Source organism: Epinephelus lanceolatus, chromosome 11 (assembly GCF_041903045.1).
Source record: "Epinephelus lanceolatus isolate andai-2023 chromosome 11, ASM4190304v1, whole genome shotgun sequence".
NCBI classification, from domain to species: Eukaryota; Metazoa; Chordata; class Actinopteri; order Perciformes; family Serranidae; genus Epinephelus; species Epinephelus lanceolatus.
Genome location: NC_135744.1, coordinates 11,498,557 through 11,516,718, shown reverse-complemented (window position 1 = coordinate 11,516,718; position 18,162 = coordinate 11,498,557). Strand labels below are relative to the sequence as shown.

Below are 18,162 nucleotides of genomic sequence, written 5' to 3'. Positions count from 1 at the left end.
TACAAACTGCAAATATACTGCATATCCTACTACAAACAGTAGTACATGTATTTATAAGAAGCCAGAGGTGTTGAAAAAGTAAGAAAGTTTGCAATTTTTAAAATGTTTTCATTTATTATTTTTATTTTTTATGTATTATATTTATTTTCTATTTTCTCATCAAGACTACTTATGCATAGGGCCCATAATTTGGTGCTACACCACCCAAACTATGAAAGACATTTGAAAAGGTTGCATTCACCATCCTGGTAAATCTGAATATTTTTCATCTCCTTTTATTTCACTCATGAATATGAAATTCACCCACTTGAATTGTGTCATTTTTTGTTCATGGGCACACTCAAATAAATTTACTTTTGAAAGTAAAAAGAACAAATGAATAACATGTAAATGCAAGCTAAATAGTTTCATTGAATGTAGCCTATTACTGTAGATTCTAATTCAATGGTTGGCAGGATAATTTATAAATCAGTTTATATAACTCATGAACAAGTAGAAAATAATTAAGATAAATACTAAACATCAACACACTTTACAACTTGTGCCTCTAACTACGTTGTCTTATTAGTCTTACAATGCGAAATGAAATGAACAACCTTTGGTAAGACCGCTTATATGAATAGGTTAAAATCTGACATCTGGAGTTTAAATATGACCTGTTAGGTCAACATTAGCAGCTTCAAGGAAAACAGCAGTAACATCTAAAAAAAAAATCACTGAGGAGAAATCATGGTGCTCTTTCTTGAAAGTGTTTGCTGCTGGGCTTAAAGCTCTGTAGTTTTCTTTTTCACCTTATACTTAATGTTCTGCTTATAAGAAAAGTGAATGAACATCCACAGTGGGCCATAAATTAATTTCTTCGTTCAAGGCTATACAGGAAGTAGTTTTATGCTGTCTGGCCTGCCTAGAAGTTGGTATGAGCATTCCGAAAACACATATTGAAAATCCAATAACAAAAACAACAACTCGTTAATGAGAGTAATTACAAATATTATTATATTCTCTAAAATCACTCGCATACCGTTTACATATCAATATTCAGCGTGTAACGTTTTGTTGCAGTTCTTCAAAGTGACCACTAGATGGCAGTAAACAGGCGTGTGCAGTCTACTGTACATGCGCAGTAATGTTTCCGACCCTGGCCCCGTCCGGTGTCAGCTGTATCCAGCTCCGTTAGTCCAAAATAACACCCACACATAAAACTACACACATTAATTACGCGTTTACATCCATGTGTGCATGGATATAAGCTGGAGAGCAAGGTAATGAAGTCCAGGCTAGCCTCTATTCCACTAGCTTCTGTAACTCAGTGCAATCTCTCTCTCAACACCTCGTTCACTGCTTTTATATTTACAGACACTACTGTGTGCAAACTGTATGCGTGTGTCTGGGTGCTGGGCAGACTGTATGGCAACATTTAAGGAGCAAAGTGTGCTGTTTGACCACCACTCTGTCAAAGTAAAGAGACCAGTGAAATAAATAATGAGCAGTTGTAAAACAACACTGCAAGATTTTCCATGTTTTCACCTACTTTATCTGTGCTGTTTACTTAGGCTAAAGAATCTCTCCAAATTCATGCACTTAATACCATGACCATGGTACACTTTAATAAACAACCTACCCAAAGGCCAGTGGCATTTTGTACAGAGAGATGTGTTTTCCGTACACAGAGAGACTTTTTAGAGTCCACAGTGATGGATTAAGTTGGATTTCATCTGCATACAGTGTGGCAGTACATCTAAAGAAGGTTTGAAATGAGGACTTCCTCTTGAAGGGAGCTATGATTACCAAGAGGCACACAGTGGCAACAGACAGAGGGCAAAGACAGAGAGCAGCTAATCTGGACCACTTGTCTACTTAAGGTTGATGGGCGAATGAAAGTCACCCAGAAATAACACACCAAAATGAGGAGAGCCACTTGACGCACACCTGAAATACTTGATGTCATCTTCTATATGATTATAATACATATTTATATTTGTGGCAAAAAGCTGACAAAATCTTCTCTTGAATGCACTTATAGTCTCAGCAGTTATTCTTCTGGTTCTCTGAGGATATTCATCAGTTGGATGGCATATATTTTCTGCAAATATTGGCACCTACATAATGCTGATTAATGAGACCCTTCATTTCCTGTTCACCACCCAAACAGCTGGAAGTGCCAATACTTCAACATAAAAACACACTGCAGTCTCCCCCAAAGATATACATCATGTCTCTGTAGTTTTGTGTATTTTTCAAGATGGATGAAATAGAAATGTATATGAAATGACTAAAATTAATTTATTGAAAAGGCAAAGAGATAAAAGTATTATAAAATTTTATTGTTTACTTACTGTTTGTAATCTCCAAACTGTAACCCCTTCCCAAATGATCAGTGAAAGTACTGAAGATGCCCAGACAGGCTAATCATCTGGTATCTTCTTAAAATATTCCTCAGAAGTAAAATGCAATAAATCTAAACATAAGTCAGTTCAACAGTAAGTGAGAAGGTCTTTCACACTCTGAAACCAAGAAGGAAAAATGCATATATATCTTCTGCACTCATGCAGGTATGAACAAAAATGAAAAAAATGAAATTCTAAAAAAAAATGAATTCTATAGTCCAAAGTCTTCATCTTTTCCACCTCAACTTTATGAAATTGGCCTATAAATACAGGGCATAATGAGAGCCACGCTCCATATTTGTAAGAAAATGTATGACGTTCTTAAGTATACATATTAAACAATAACGTTACATTAGATCTCCTGTGTGGGTAATACGTATATTTAAGAAATATACATTTTCCATAACTAGCATTTCTGTTAGTTTACAGAATCCAAAGGTTATTATACACACACAACCACCGAGGCTCATTACCCGAGAGAAAACAAACAAACAATGATACAGTAGCTCCTCGACAGAGACACACGAGATGTAAAGAGGAGAAGAGACATGATGTAAATAAAAGGTGTGTGTGTGGGAGTAATATTCAGGTAGTGTTCTGGAACTCTGCATGACAGTGCCAGTCCACTGCAGTCGTCCTTCACATTTGGTCTCGGAGTTTGGCGAGCCTTTGTGACAGTTCATCCTTCGGACAAGAGAGAGCAGAGATAAGCATTAGTGAGGAAGATGACAGTGAGAGAAGAACCAGGGTTATTAAGAGAATCTGTTCCATTAAACGTCTTGCAAATGCTGCAGTTTTAAAGTCTTTGTTTGACAAATACAGAGATTTGGGCACTTTCTGTAATCACATTTCCTGTGTCTATCACTCAGTCTTTGCGATAAACCCTTGTTTTAAAATGCTACAAACAATCTGGTTTCTGATAACTTTTTTATGTGTTGTTTTTATGTTTAATTGTAGCAAACTTTAACACCAGGTTTGCAGGTGTACCTGTTCTGCAGAGGCCACGCTGGTACCCACTGATCCAGTCTGTCCCTGAGGGAGCTCCATGTTCAGGTCCAATCTATACACGATGCACACACCAACATTCAAACCTTATTTTTATATTAACACAACATCTTTGCTCACATTGTACTGAATAATACTTTCTAAAACAATTTTCAATGATAAATGTCTATCACATTCTTTGAAATAACAACCATATTTACGTTTTAACCTTGGCCTGCACTCTAAAATGAATATCATATACCTGCATGTGTGATTTAAAATAATCTTACAAAGGATCTTGAGACAAAAAATGAAAAGATTACCCTGCTTCATCAGCCAGTTCATGCATCAGTGACTCCACTTGATTCTGAAAACACACAATAGATTTACAGTGAATGTTTGTCTTACAACACAACCAGAAAGATTTTAAGAGCAGAGCAGAGCAGAGAAATGTACCTGTGGTGTTGTGAGTGTTGTTGTGCTGCTCATGGTGTCCTCCATATGGGCTGTCTGAACATCCAGAGTTTCAAACTGGCGCTCAAATCTCTCCATGAGCCCCGAAATCTGGGAAAAAAAGAGGAATGGAGACAATGTTTTACAACTCAGGAGTTTGTTATCAACTGTTACCACGACTACACTGTTTTCGCAAAAAAAGAAATATGGAAGACAGCATCATTTTACGTGCCGACGACACTCTACCTTTTCCAGATTCATGGACTTCAGAGTGGCTTCCATGCCTTTCACCACTCCAGCCATAGACTTTGTGACCTGACAAATTAAAAAAATAATATAAAGCATAATTAAAATGACAACAACAAATCTTTTTTAGTCTAAAATGTCACTCTGTGACCCATTTTTCATGGTACCTGGTTCATCGTAACTGCAGTTTGGACCCTCGCTGCAACTGCATCTACCCGAGCGCTCATCCTGAGAAAGTTCACAGACTGGTTCTTCTGTCTGATGGCATTCTCTGCATGGATTCTTGCCACTTCCATATTCCCCTTCTGGATGGCCTACAGACAACACAAAAGTAACGTGGTTCAGTAAAATGTTCTGCATCCAAAAAAAGCCAGTGGGCTTTCATAATGTGCTGCCTTGATGACCAGCATCAGAAGTGCAACTTACTTTCTTGACTTTAGCCTTCTCCAGTTTTTCCTCTTTGTCACATTTTTTGGAATTTCTCTGAAGTTCTTTGGCAGCGAACCTTAGGTTGAAGAGCTGTTCTGTGATATCAGGTTAAAGAAGAACAAAGTCCAAACAAACACAACAAGCATGTGTACTTACCTTCCTCATAAGGTGTTGTTATATATAATTAGGGCTGCAACTAATGATTTTTGTCATTAACAATTAACCTGCAAATTATTTTCTCTATTAATCAATTAACCGTTTTGTCAATAAGCTGTCAGAAAGCAGTGACATGCCCTGTATAACTACCAGAGTCCAAGGTGACATAAATGGTATGTTTTATCTCATCAACTCCAAAAATCGAAAGCGTTTCAGTTTATTATCATGTATGATAAAGACAAGCATCAAATTCTCACATTTTTCTGCTTAAGATAATAACTAAATCGAGCATTTAAAGTAGTTAAAATAGTTGCCAATTAATTATCTGACAATACATCAATTCTAAATTCATAGTTGCAGCTCAGTTAATAGGCACATAGTCTGATATTTACAGTTACTCTTGACTGAGTAGACAGGCAGTGACACATGCAGGTTATGTAACAGGTATTTTGGAGTTTCCTATTTATTTACGGCTGTTTAATTCTGTGTTAAATTAGGAACAGTAATGACAAGATGATGTGGTGAAAACAGAGCTATTTACTTTAACATTTGGAGTATTAACTAACACCCTGACAACACAAACAACCTGTAAACCGCTAAGTGTCTGGTGTTGGGTATTTCTAGCCATTAGCAATGTAGCTGCCAAGGCCTTCAATCCAGCTCTGTCCCGTCAATGGCGACTGAAACTGATACGAAGATGGGAGGTAGTTAAATAAGGCAGCAGTCGTGTCTTTAGTAAATATCTAACCTACTTGGTCATGTTTCAGATGTCTGTCACGCCATAGGCTATATCAGTCTTGTTGTTATGTTCCGTCTTTAAGCCCTATATTGATGTTACACCAGTCTTACGTCCCTTTTCTCACCGCTGTTTTTAAAAGGATACTGTCCATGTTTGGCATCTTGAGGCGACTCTTGGTGACTCCAACAAATACACAAAAAACCCTTCACGGACAGTGAGCGAAAAAGTAGTTTTAAAAAGGTAAAACCAGTCGGTGAAACTTCAGCCTTTCGGGTTTCGGTGTTCGCTTTCTTCCGCACTTCCTGGTGTCTTACCAAAATATGAACGACGTCAGCGTCACGTGGTGACGGTATTCCATATGACGTCACGAGGAAGCTGCCCCCCTCCTCCTCATTGCAAAATGTGAATGAAAAAGAAAAAAAACTAACCGGTTACATTTAAACAACACTTTTTATATCTAAACGCAGGTTAGTATTGTTTTGTGAGTAACTACAGTCGGATAAAAGTGTATGTGGCGGTGTACCGGCGGAGTAGTGGGCGGTGAAAGCGGTTGATTGATGATTAGATTTACGGTGTGGATCACGGCGGGGAGAGAGGATGACTCACCCCGTCTGATGTGATGTTCACCCCGCAACAGCTCGGCAGTGCGGTGGCACGCAGGTAGTTCAGCCTGACATGTCGCTGTGCTCCACCAATAAAACTTTATCAAACTGTTAAGATGCGTTTGGATAGCCCTGATATTCCTGGTCTGTTTCAAACTTGAGAGGTTGTCACTTGCTGGTTAAAGAGAGAGACCAGAGCGTCGTGATTTACCGTAAATTTCGTGACGCCTGATTGCCATGGAAACAGTGCTCCTGCGCTGAGAGGAAACTGTCCGTGTTAACTTCAGCATCAACCTCTCCAACGGATAAACCTGTTGGATATCTCAGTGGGGATTTTTGCTTGTCTTGTTTTTGCTACTCTGGCTTTACTTTCCATTTTTATTTGGCGACAAACCAGGTGAGTTTTTTTTAAATGTGCGGGTGTTGTATTATTGTGTCTCATTCTGCTGAAACGCAGTTAACGTTACTGATCTTTTCCTCCAGCATATTGCCCCTAATATTAGCCTGTACCTTTGCTTGTAGTCTGCCAACTTGTGACCTGCATCTTTGTCTAGTGACGAGTATAAATGCACCATAAAATACAGATGCTGGGCTCGTTTTGAACTGAGATTTAGTTATAGTTGAAACATGCATTTTGAGTTTAAACATCAAAGAACAAAAGTGGCCTGTGCAAAATGTTGTTGGTCATAGGAGTGTTAAAAAATGTCTACCAATATGTATGCATCCAGATCACGACAACCTATAGGCTTAACATTACTGTCTGTAATGTGCTAGCTCTTATCTACTCACCAGGCTCAGTGTTTAAATATTTTATGAATTTCACCACCCAAACGCCACCTGAAGTGGTGCATTTTGTGTCGTTTCTTTGCGCACAGGGACATAATCCAGGAGAGCCAACGAGTGATGCTTCATTCAGGGGCTGTATGACTCATATAGTCTTATCTATAAAGAAGTGGCAGAGGAGCAGTCCTGCTGCAGGACCGAGCTGATGTAACCCCTGAGATTCACTAGAGGCTGCTGTGGGCCATGCTTCCCTGTGCCCCGAGTTATACTGCCACTGACTGCATTTACACTGATGACCGCTAAATACTAACACAGGCTGAGGATGTAGTGGGCTGCTCACACACTGTGCACCCAGCAGATGATCAGGCGCTGTTTACAGTGCATCACTTGACCAGGACAGCTTGAAAACTATAAAATCAACATGGTTAGCTATTTTTTTCTCTGACATAAATAATATATTTTTTAAAGTATTTACATTAAGCTTTGGCTATATTGAATGTAATTCATTAAATGCAACATTGCACTATCCTCTTTCTTTATCCAAACTATATCTAAAAAATGCCAAAATAATATAAGAATAATTACTAAAACAAATAACAGAACAATATATGCTATAGATTTAGATGATCATTTCAAATCACTGCTTAAAGGAACAGGAGTTAGGGGGATAAGATAAGATACACCTTTATTGATCCCACACTTGAGAAATTCCAGATTTAGTGGCATCTAGCAGTGCAGGTTGCAGAGTGCAACAAGCTGAAGCCTTTAGTGTTTATTGTTCAGGAGTTTTTTATCCACAGAGGTCTCTTCCTCTCCAAAACAAACAGATCAGGTGATTTACACCAGCAAAAACACTAAATATAGCAGTTTTACATTGCAAATCAGGGTTTCTTCTACGCTGTTTGGCATGTTGGACAAGACATGTGCCACTAGCCCGGCACCTGCTAATGTATGCTCACCTTTTTTCTCTGAAAATTAAGATTCAGCTTTCAGGAGGTTTTTACCGGGAGCTGAATTATCCACAGAGGTCTCCTCCTCTCCAAAAACAAACAGACTGGGTGATTTAAACCAGCAAAAACACTGATTAAAACAGTTGTACATAGAAAAAATAGTGTTTATTCTGATGCTTTTGTTATGGAGGAGCTGCTAACTATGGTGGCTGATGCAAAAACTGTATGGCCCTATGTAGAGCCAGCATTTGGTTTGTCCATCCTGGGCTCCTGTAGAAACATAGCAGTGCAACATGGCGATCCCTGTACATGAAGACCCACTCCTGATGTAGATACAAACGTCTCATTATAAAATAACAAAAACTCAACGATTCTTACTTTCATGTGATTACACTACAGAAAACATACTTATTATATTTTATTCTATTTTTGCCAATACCCCCCCCCCCCCCCCAAATCCTAGCCTGGAAATCCAGACCCAAATCTAGAAAGATTTAGGGTCTGGCTTTGAGTAATGCAAATGGCCCAACTCGAGGGGCGGCACCAAGCATGCATTTGTAAATATCACTGCACGCAATTGGATAACACTACGACCAATCAGAACAATACACGGGGTGACGTATACACTTAGCTACCAGCGGAGCTAACTGGTAGATTAGACTCTTGCCGTATCCAGTCAGCAAAACAGCAAAAACGTCCTTCTTGCAAAGGAAAGATTCGAGCGCCGTCTTCTGTACCTGTTTTAGAGAAAAAGCCAAGTCTAACTCGTTCATTGTAGCGGCCAAAGCCGTTTCAAACAACTGGTGTTCATACATAGCCATCTTGCAATGTTTACTGACTGATTCCGGACTTCGTTGTCGCAGCGTTGTCGTCATCTGTTTAGCTCGCCTCTGGCCCGCCTATATCAGATACACCGATGTGATTGGTGCAGCTCGACTCCAACGGCATGGGTAATGAGCATCATTACTGATTGCCAGAGTGACTTGCTGAGCAAATTCAAATTGTGCTGTCGCAAGAACTCTGGATTTCCAGGGTACCTAAATCCTACACAGTGGACCTTTAATACATTTGGCATATACTTGGTATCACTTTCTGATTAATGGCATTTAACCATAATTTTTTAGGTGTATAATAAGGATGTTAATAGAAATTGTAAGACCTTTCCCACAACAATACTATGTGGGTATATAATAATAATAATCTTAGGTGATATTTATTGCATCATTAATCTGATGACCTTAAAGTTGGTGCATCGTCCCACTTTCTGCCAAGCCTTAGGGAAAATGCACAGATTCAGCTACCTTTAGTATGGTGAAGCAACAGATTAAAATAAATAAATGAATAGCACAACCAGTGGCAAAAATGTAATAAAATGAATTACCTCACAGAAAAAACATTACTGAGAAGTATAATCTCTTCCTTTTAAAAAATAAAATAAAAGCACTGTAGTATACGAGATAATGGGAGTATTTATCTGTCAAAACACCCTGAGGATCCTTAACTGATCCCTGAACCCTATGTTGCCATGGTATGAGACTATGAAGGTCCTTTAAAGCCCACTAGCCATAGGCTCAGCAGTGAGTGAGTCAGTGTGCATTAATGATAATGAGCCCATTTTCCTCTTACAAATAGAATTTTGTCACATTATAACAGCAGGAATAAGCACGTCACTGTTTATTAGCAACATCATGCAGCTGGGTGTACAACCACAGCATTATACGCCCTGTTTGGTATGACAAGCTTAGATTCAGCACTCGTACCAAAGAGAGAGAGCTTATACACAGGTGCAATAGATAGACAGGTCCAGCCTGTCCTTTAAAGATCTATCAACCAGATTGTCCTTGCAGCTGTCAGCCAGTGAATGACAGACAGGTGAGTCACCTGCAACCAGTGGACGGGTGCGTGATCATGGAGGAAACAGCTAGTGACGTAGAATAGAACTGGAATGTATATGATTGAAGTCCATCTCAAAACTCATAATGCATGGGGTTGTTATTTTACAGCTCAACCAGTCACATCATCGAAGTTTGTTGTCTGCATTAGATTGGCTGAAGCAGTTATCTGTTATCATGACAACCATGCCTTAGTTAATTCTGTCATCATGGGTTTAAGAAATAAATATGTGAACACATGTTTAGTTGCATTACACAGATAAATCTGTTGCTTGTTGAATTATCTTGTGCAAGTGCACAGAGGGGAAAATTAAATTAATTACAATGCGTCACTTGTGCGTCAAGCATTCACTTTGCCTATGACTTTGCCATACCACCCAGTGGCAGCATCACTCAGTCTTCAGGGCTCACTTTGACCATATTGCTGCCCTTTATGCTAAATGTTGAAGAAAACCAGAGCAGTGATTGTATTTCAAATCTAGCTGATAAACAGTGTCACAGAGCGGAGCACATTTTAGAGAGGAATGAGGGTGAAAATATCTCTGACAAATACCCTCAGCACAGTCAGTAAATTTGTTTGACTGCGTTTGAGACTTTTAGGATCAGGAAAACAAAAACAAAAGAGCAAATGCCAAATGTGTGAAGGCCTTGACTTTTACGTTAACAAATGAATGAACATCATTGTAAATCATTGTAAAGGATAAGGATGTAGACAAGGTGCTGGGATGATACAATGCTTCAAGACAAAAAGTTTTCCTGTGCACATTGCCATTTGAAAAGGGCATATTGCACAGAGGACAAAAGGGCAAAGATGATGGATTATGTTATTCTCAGAAAATAACATGTTTTCTTCTTTGTTGTGCTACTTAAATTTTTCATTGGCCATTAATCCTCACATGAGCCACAATGTGATACATATGTCAGACCTCTGTTTCACAGGTGAGAATGATGGAGCTTCAGACGGAGAAGAGGTTCCACAACTTGAGCCTTGAGCAAATCCAAGCCCTGGACAAGGTCTTGACTGAGGTCATCCCCATCCATGGACGAGGAAATTTTCCCACTCTGCAGGTGAGAGCGAAAGACATCATTCGTGTGGTGAAGGATCGGCTGGTTGAAAGAGACATCCAGGTGAAAGATATACGGCTTAATGGCGCGACTGCCAGCCACGTCCTGGTGAGGGATAACGGCCTGGGCTATAGAGACTTAGACATCATTTTTGGAGTGGAGCTGCCCAGACAGGAAGACCTCCAGGTGATAAAGGAGGTGGTGCTGGGCAGCCTACGAGACCTCCTCCCTTGTGGAGTGAACAGACGCAAGATCACCTGCCTGACGATGAAGGAGGCGTACGTGCAAAAGATGGTGAAAGTTTTCAATGAGCATGACAGATGGAGCCTCATCTCGCTTTCTAACAATAGAGCTAAAACGGTGGGGCTCAGATTTGTCAGCTCCCTTCGAAGACAGTTTGAGTTCAGCGTGGACTCCTTCCAGATTATATTGGACCGTATGCTGGAGTCTTACTGGGAGACTGAAAGGAAACAAGGAGGAAAGTTGGCGTTGAATGCTGGGAGTTTGTCAAAAAGAGACAATGAGGATGAAAAGAAAGAGCAAGAAAATTCAAGCATCCCTCGGGATGTTAAAGCGGATGTCAAAAAAGACTCCAGTGGAGAGAGTCCATGCCAGGATGAAGCAGTTTCTTTGCTTGAGAAAGAACTTCCATGTGCAGAGGCTGAGCATGTGGATGGAAAGCATGAGGCACAGGAGGTGTTAGGACCTGAGAGCATTATCTTACAGCCGGAGGAAGTGGATGACATAGAGGACGTTCATTCAGAGGAGGACATTGTGTTTGAGCTATGTGAAGAAAATGGAGGAGAGAAAGGACAGTTTCACAGCGTTTATCCTTTAGTTTCATCCCCTAAAACTTTATTAACAGATGTCAGGGATCCGCTGATGACACATGCATGTTTAAAGCCACAGAGTGATGAAGAGCTTTCTGCGTCACAAGCTTCCCAATCAGCAGAAAAGTCAGCTCCGCAGGGAAAAGTCCACTGTGCAGAAATTACTCAGTTCAAAGTCGACTCTGTAAGCTGCAGGACTGAAAATACCTCAAAACTACAGGATCCACATCTTGAATTTTCCTTTCCTCCTCCAGCTAAGAAAACTTGCAGCGCATCACAAGACATTGTACCAGACTATTGCCCCTCACCAAAATTACAAAGGAAAATGTCAAGGAAGATGATCAGTAAGCCAGAGAAATGGTCTTTACTGACTGATTTGTCAGATCTTACCACACAGCTGTTTCCACCCATAGAAATACCCAAACCACTTCAGCCAAAGCCTCCTTTGCTGGATGGAGCTCAAGTTCATGGCTCAAATGTTCCAGCCACCAAGCCAGAGACCTTAGACACCCTTACAGCTCCCACATGCAGTCCAGCCAGTACACGTCAGGATGGCTCGCATGAACCTGCGGAACAAACTGTGAAGCCAAAACACTCAAAAAAGCCTCCTGATTCAGAGACTCAAAGCTACCCTCATGCTGCAAATGCACAGCCTCAGATCAATGAGCAAACACCTGAGCTGGCAGACACAGTCCCAGACAGGTGCGGGGCAAGCTCATGGGGTGGGGCAGTAGGGGGGCCCGCCATCACAGTCGAAGCAGAGTGCATGTATGGAGACTTTGACCAGGCGATGGACCACCTCCGCCACCGCCTCATCGCCACCCACAACCCAGAGGAGATCCGAGGAGGGGGCCTGCTAAAATACAGCGACCTGCTCGTGAGGAACTTCAGACCAGCCAGCGAGACAGAGATCAAGTCCTTGGAGCGATACATGTGCTCCCGCTTCTTCATCGACTTCCCTGACGTGAGTGAGCAGCAACGGAAGATTGAGGCCTACTTGCAATGCCATTTCATTGGCAACGAGGAGACCAGCAAGTACGACTACCTGATGACCCTGCGGCGTGTGATAGATGAGAGCACGGTGTGTTTGATGGGACACGAGAGGAGACAGACACTGAATATGATCACAGTCCTGGCTCTCAGGGTGCTAGGTGAGCAGAACGCGATCCCCAACACGGCCAATGTCACATGTTTCTATCAGCCAGCTCCGTACATGACAGAGCCAATTTACAGCAGCTACTTCATTACCCAGGCCCAGCCCCCACTCGTCTACCACCCCTACCCGTTACACGTCCACATGCAGACTGGTCTGGTGTAGTCTACAGTGACCTGCCCACAGGGAGGCATGGAGGCTGCTTTTAGCATGGTGCTCTGCAAGCAGAGGCAAAAATGGAAGTTTTAACAACAACAGGCATCCACGGGCGCAGTGTTGTTTGATGCTTTGAAACCCCTCCTGCTTATGACCTGAAAGATCATGAAAGTTCAGAACTGAAAGGGGTCTGGAGGCAAAGCATTTGACCCTTTCAAGACGAGCACTTTTGGAAAGCAAGGAAATGCTAAGAGCCCATTTTTCAGAGGGCTGGTAGAGAGGATTTCATCGAAATGGAGGGACTTTGTTGAGCTCAGCTTTGAAAGGGCTCTATATTGGTCACCGTCCCCTGTTGAGGAGAACATTGTAATACAACAGTTCTCTATGGCTTGAAGATACACTTCAACATATAAAAACATAATCTATGAAAAACCTGTTGGCAGCAACAATCTTGATTTGGTTGAAGTTTGAATAATGATAAATCCTTAACGTTTCTGTGGGGTTAAAACCTCATATAGCTGTTTTGTGAATCATCAGTCTCTGTGGAATAAATTTCAGCACGTGACTGTACCTGTGTATTCACTGTATAGAAATAGGACACCATTTATCGAGGGCATACATTAGACAAAATTTACTGTGGTATTTCCATGATATCATAAGTTCTATATTTGTGAATGTGAACACCTAATTTGAAAGGCAGAAACAAGAGATCAAAGGTTTGGTTTCATTTGGGACAAAAACTATTGGGAAGGTGAGGGGGGCCGAATTTCATGTTTCCTGCTGGAGGGTTATTTTAGCCTCCAAACACTTCATGACAAAATAAGCAACAACCAAAGTTAAAATTGGTAATACATCTTTATTCATCGTTAATTAGGGTTTAACTAAGCGATCACGTTTGATTGACAATGGCTAGGCACGTAGGCAAACAACACAACAACACAACACAACACATATGTCCCCCATGAGACCTTATTTTGGAAAAAATGTGTACGGTAGTCTATGGTGAGGCAAGTCTTTTATTTATCGCTTCTCAATTATTATATATGAAATTAAGAGATAATTTAAGTCAATAAAGTTGCAGTTTGTCGTAGGTTTGTTGTAGTACTGTTAAAAATAGTGTGAAATTCATAAGTGAACCTCATCTCTCGTCTCACACAACATACATCACCTATACTAGCTAACTAGCTAGCTGGCTAACTTAATCATGTTCCACTCATAAATGTAACGTTACCTTACCTGATGTGTTTTATACATTGAATTCTGGTCTTTTTATCAGCCAGAAAGTGAAAGACCTGTTGCTTGTGTGGGTATAATACACACAAGCATTGCACTGTCAATGAGAGAGACAGCTTCAATATCACTTACGTGACGTGGCTATTCTTTCTAATGCTGTATTCTGTGTTCCATTTGCACCAGAAAGTCACAATATCCGAGTTCCCAGTCAGAAATTTCAACTTGCCCCTTAAAGTCGAATTTCCAGCTCGAAACAGTCAGAGGAAATTCACCAACCCCAACCTCAAAATCCAAGATGGCTGCTCTGCACATCAACAGTAGTTAAAGCTGTTGAAATATACTGTTTATAAGGACTTCTGTCTTATTTGTGTCTCAAAAGACACACACACAGTCCTGTCCAACTTCTATCTATGGACACATTGCTGTGGTGTTTGTATGTGCAAAATATGACAGAGTGCATTCTTATTGACTGGTTTTGCAAACATTGGCTAACCTGGCTTGAACTGGTATTGTTAACAACATCTTGGTTTTCCAGCTTCCAACTTTCCAGGTAAACGGAACATAGCATTATACTTAAACACTTTATGACAAACTGCAACTTTCTTGACTTGTGAAATTATCTTTTAAATTGACATACATCATATAGCTTCTGTAATTCATGGCACAATATAAAGGGGATCAAAAAATTATTTGTCTTTTGCTGTTAGCTACTGCACATATTTTTTTCTGAAGAAAGGTTCCTGACCGAACTACACTACAGTCACATGACTTTACATTCCTACCACAACGAGGCTGTGAAGCCGTGTTCGGCGTGATGGTGTGCTGTAGTTTCATTTAACCACTTTTTAAGACACATAAAAGCTTCAAAATTCACAGTGGGATATTAACTGATGTGTTTTATGTTGTAGAACAAAACATGAAAGCTTGTGTTAAGCACAGACCTTGTTTCAGGCGTGTAACCAAAAACCCATTCAGAAAAACCCACTGACTTTGAGATGAGGGAACTGAGGGAAAAATGCTAATGCATTTCCAGGTTTTAGGACTCATTCCTGAAGCACTCTATAGCAATGACAAAATCAGATAAATAGACATCTTTGAAAAACTGTTCAAACTTGGGCTGAAAATAGAAGGACCCCATCTCTCACAATGAAAAGAAAATGTTTTTGGGGCCTTAAACGTTACCTTTGAACATTAAAAGTTTATTTTTGCAACTACCTACACTGCAAAATAAAGCTGAAAAATATAAATTTAGGACAAGACAAAAGAGAAATTCTGACCCCCTCTCCACCCTAATAATTTTCCTACAGCCCCTTACAATTATAACCACACTTCCTATCAGTGACAGATGTTGGTGTGTTGGGGAGTGTTCAGTCATGCTTTTGCATCGTAACATTATAGCATGGTGTTAGAAGTTATAAACTGGCAGTTGTGGCCAAATCTCCCTGAATCCCCCCCTGCATTATATCAAACAGAGAAACACCACATTTGAAAGAAAGCCTTGGCTGTCTTGTTTTTCTGCTGAAAATGCTGAGAGCATGTTAAATTCTGTTTTTCCCCATCTCCATCAGGCCGAATAGACTTCCTGTGTGTTTTACATGGTGACAGTTGTTTGTTGTAGTGGACGTAGTGAATGTTCTGTCGGGGTTTTGCCTGCCGTTGTGTTACAAAAATGTTACTGCACATTTCAATTATTCAAGCAGTCTACGAATGCAGCCAGCAGTTATTGCACTCTGTCCCTGTGTGTTTGCTCATTGTGTATGCATAGCTACAGTACATGTACTCAGTATTTAAAAAAAAGAGACAATTTAAACACAGGTTAGGATATGTGGGCTGTTCACACTAAATCTGAGACTGAAGCACAATGTAAATGCACATAGCTGTTGTTGAGTTGATGATGGTGTTTCTGACATGCTTGTGAATCTCCAACTAGATATTGAAGACATCTTAAATACTGTGTGCAGTAGTGCCCTATGTAGCTTTAAAGTGATGTATCTATCTCAAGACTTTTGGGTATGTTGTGTTATGGAACTGTTTCACCAGTAGAGAAATTAAAATATTCCTGTTATGATATCTAGTTGCTCAGATTGTTGTGTTATTGTGGTAATAAATATAACACAACCACTCTTTGTCTGGACTCATCCATTGAGTTACAGTTTCATGTTCATTAAGCTGTAGTTGGATCATCCAGTCATATGTACTGTAGGTTTCTTGGTGCCATGGAAACATTATTGGCATGCAAAGTATACAACCCTTTAACAGGCCCTGGTCAGAGATAAATAATTAAAGGGACAAATATACATATTTTCCTCTTACCTGTAGTGCTGTTTATCAGTCTAAATTGTTTTGGTGTGGGTTGCAGGGTGTAGGAGATATCAGCTGTAGTTGTCTGCCTGCTCTTGAATATCATAGAACTCGATGGCACTCAGCTTGTGGTGCTCAAAGTGCCAAAACAATACATTTGAAAACTCAACAGCAATGTCTCTTTCCAGGAATTATGACCGGTTACTCAAGATAATCCACAGAATTTATTGTGAGCAGTTTCATGTAAGAAATTTTTTTTTGGCATCAAATTACACCCACCAATTGTACCACAGCGCAGAAGGAATAGTGCATTTACTGCTAGCTTTTAGCACCACTGAGCTAGCTACATTACAAGGAAGATGCCATTGATGCTTATATCTTGCACTTTCACAAGCCCAAGCCTCTTGTTTATGAGTAGATGCACCCTTCCTTTTGCGCAGTGATACAGTTGGCAGGTATACGTAGGTAGAAAGAAAATAGTTCCTACATGAAACTGCTCAAAACAAGGTTTGTGGATTATCTTCAGTAACCAGGTCATGATTTCTTGAAAGAGACATTGCTGTTGAGTTTTCCAAATGTATTTAATTTTTTTTTCACCACAAGCCAAATGCCATCTAGTCTCAGTATATTGGAGAGAAATCAGACATCTCTACAACCAATATGTCCAACAATCTGCAACTCACACCAAAACAATTTAGACTGATAAACAACACTACAGAAACATGTATTTTTGAGTACAGGGTGATCTGTCCCTTTAAGAAGCTGGCAATTGATATGTATCTCGTAATACACATGCATGACCTAAGATGAAAAAGGTCATGCATGGTCATACTATCTCCTGTTAAGGCTTCACAAGTCTGATTTTGAAGGAGTGCTGAATCCAGTATGGTTAAAATATATTAACATTTTAATTTAATCGTACCTTAAAGTAAATTGCATTCCTGTCCAAAACAAAGTAAGTCGGTAAGGACTTGTTAAGTTAATAAGAGTTTGTTTAAAGCATTAGAGTTTTACTTGGAAATAAAAAATGTTTGCACTTTCACAGCTTCATTCATTGCAAAGCCCACATGCTTTATCAGCCTGTACGCCCACTCTCCTGCTGGTCCTCTTCAGCACTGACATACTATAAGATTACCCTGTTCTTAGGTACACCAAGGACACTTAACATTATATGAACTGGCTGCTTTTACCATGGGTGAGCTTCATTTCTTTGCTTGGGGCATTTGCAAAAAAAAACAACAACAAAACTCTACATTATTTAGAGAGTTGTCTTGTAAAGGTTGATAGGTTTGTAGTTTCTGAATGCTTCATATAGACTATACACACTATTTAGGTATTCCACTGCTGATGTCCAATTCTCTGATGAAAAACCTCAGCATCACTTATCTAATGCTGCTTTCATGCATGCATACATACAGATCATGTAATCCTGATCCTGTTTCTAATCCTGACAAATCTTTACCTGGCCATATTTTCTGACCTGACCCAGAAACCGAGCATCAGCTATTCACACTATTGTGAAAGCTCTATTCTTTAATGTCACATTCTATTATCAGCACTGAGAATTCCAATAAGTAGGTCTGATTTTTAGTAATGATTTTATACATATATAATCTGGATGTTTTTTGGTGTGACAGCACAGCTCATTTATACATTTGCTCATCTTCTACATTTGTTTTGAATAGCACTATATACACAACACTTTGCTTTGCCCCCTCAGCACCATTTAAAGTAACCTTTAGCTCTCTATGCATTGATGCATTTTAATTCCCATGATCCTCTGGCGTCTCTGCAGTTTCTAGG

The 18,162-nt window shown here is 40.0% G+C and overlaps 2 protein-coding genes across 2 annotated transcripts; one reads left to right on the top strand and one right to left on the bottom strand.

Moving 5' to 3' along the window:
* Window positions 1–2,266: 2,266 nt before the first annotated feature.
* chmp1b (charged multivesicular body protein 1B) lies at window positions 2,267–5,697 on the bottom strand. The gene is made up of 8 exons (XM_033649398.2): window positions 5,539–5,697; window positions 4,497–4,594; window positions 4,238–4,384; window positions 4,071–4,139; window positions 3,828–3,935; window positions 3,695–3,738; window positions 3,375–3,447; window positions 2,267–3,071 (listed from the first exon to the last, which is right to left on the bottom strand). The coding sequence occupies exons 1-8, from the start codon at window positions 5,552–5,554 to the stop codon at window positions 3,027–3,029; spliced, it is 600 nt and encodes a 199-aa protein (XP_033505289.1). The 5' UTR covers window positions 5,555–5,697; the 3' UTR covers window positions 2,267–3,026.
* A 532-nt stretch (window positions 5,698–6,229) lies between these two features.
* LOC117271239 (terminal nucleotidyltransferase 5D-like) lies at window positions 6,230–12,961 on the top strand. The gene is made up of 2 exons (XM_033649386.2): window positions 6,230–6,393; window positions 10,561–12,961. Exon 2 carries the CDS (start codon window positions 10,567–10,569, stop codon window positions 12,832–12,834), a length of 2,268 nt encoding a protein of 755 aa, XP_033505277.1. The 5' UTR covers window positions 6,230–6,393; window positions 10,561–10,566; the 3' UTR covers window positions 12,835–12,961.
* The last annotated feature ends 5,201 nt before the right edge of the window (window positions 12,962–18,162 follow it).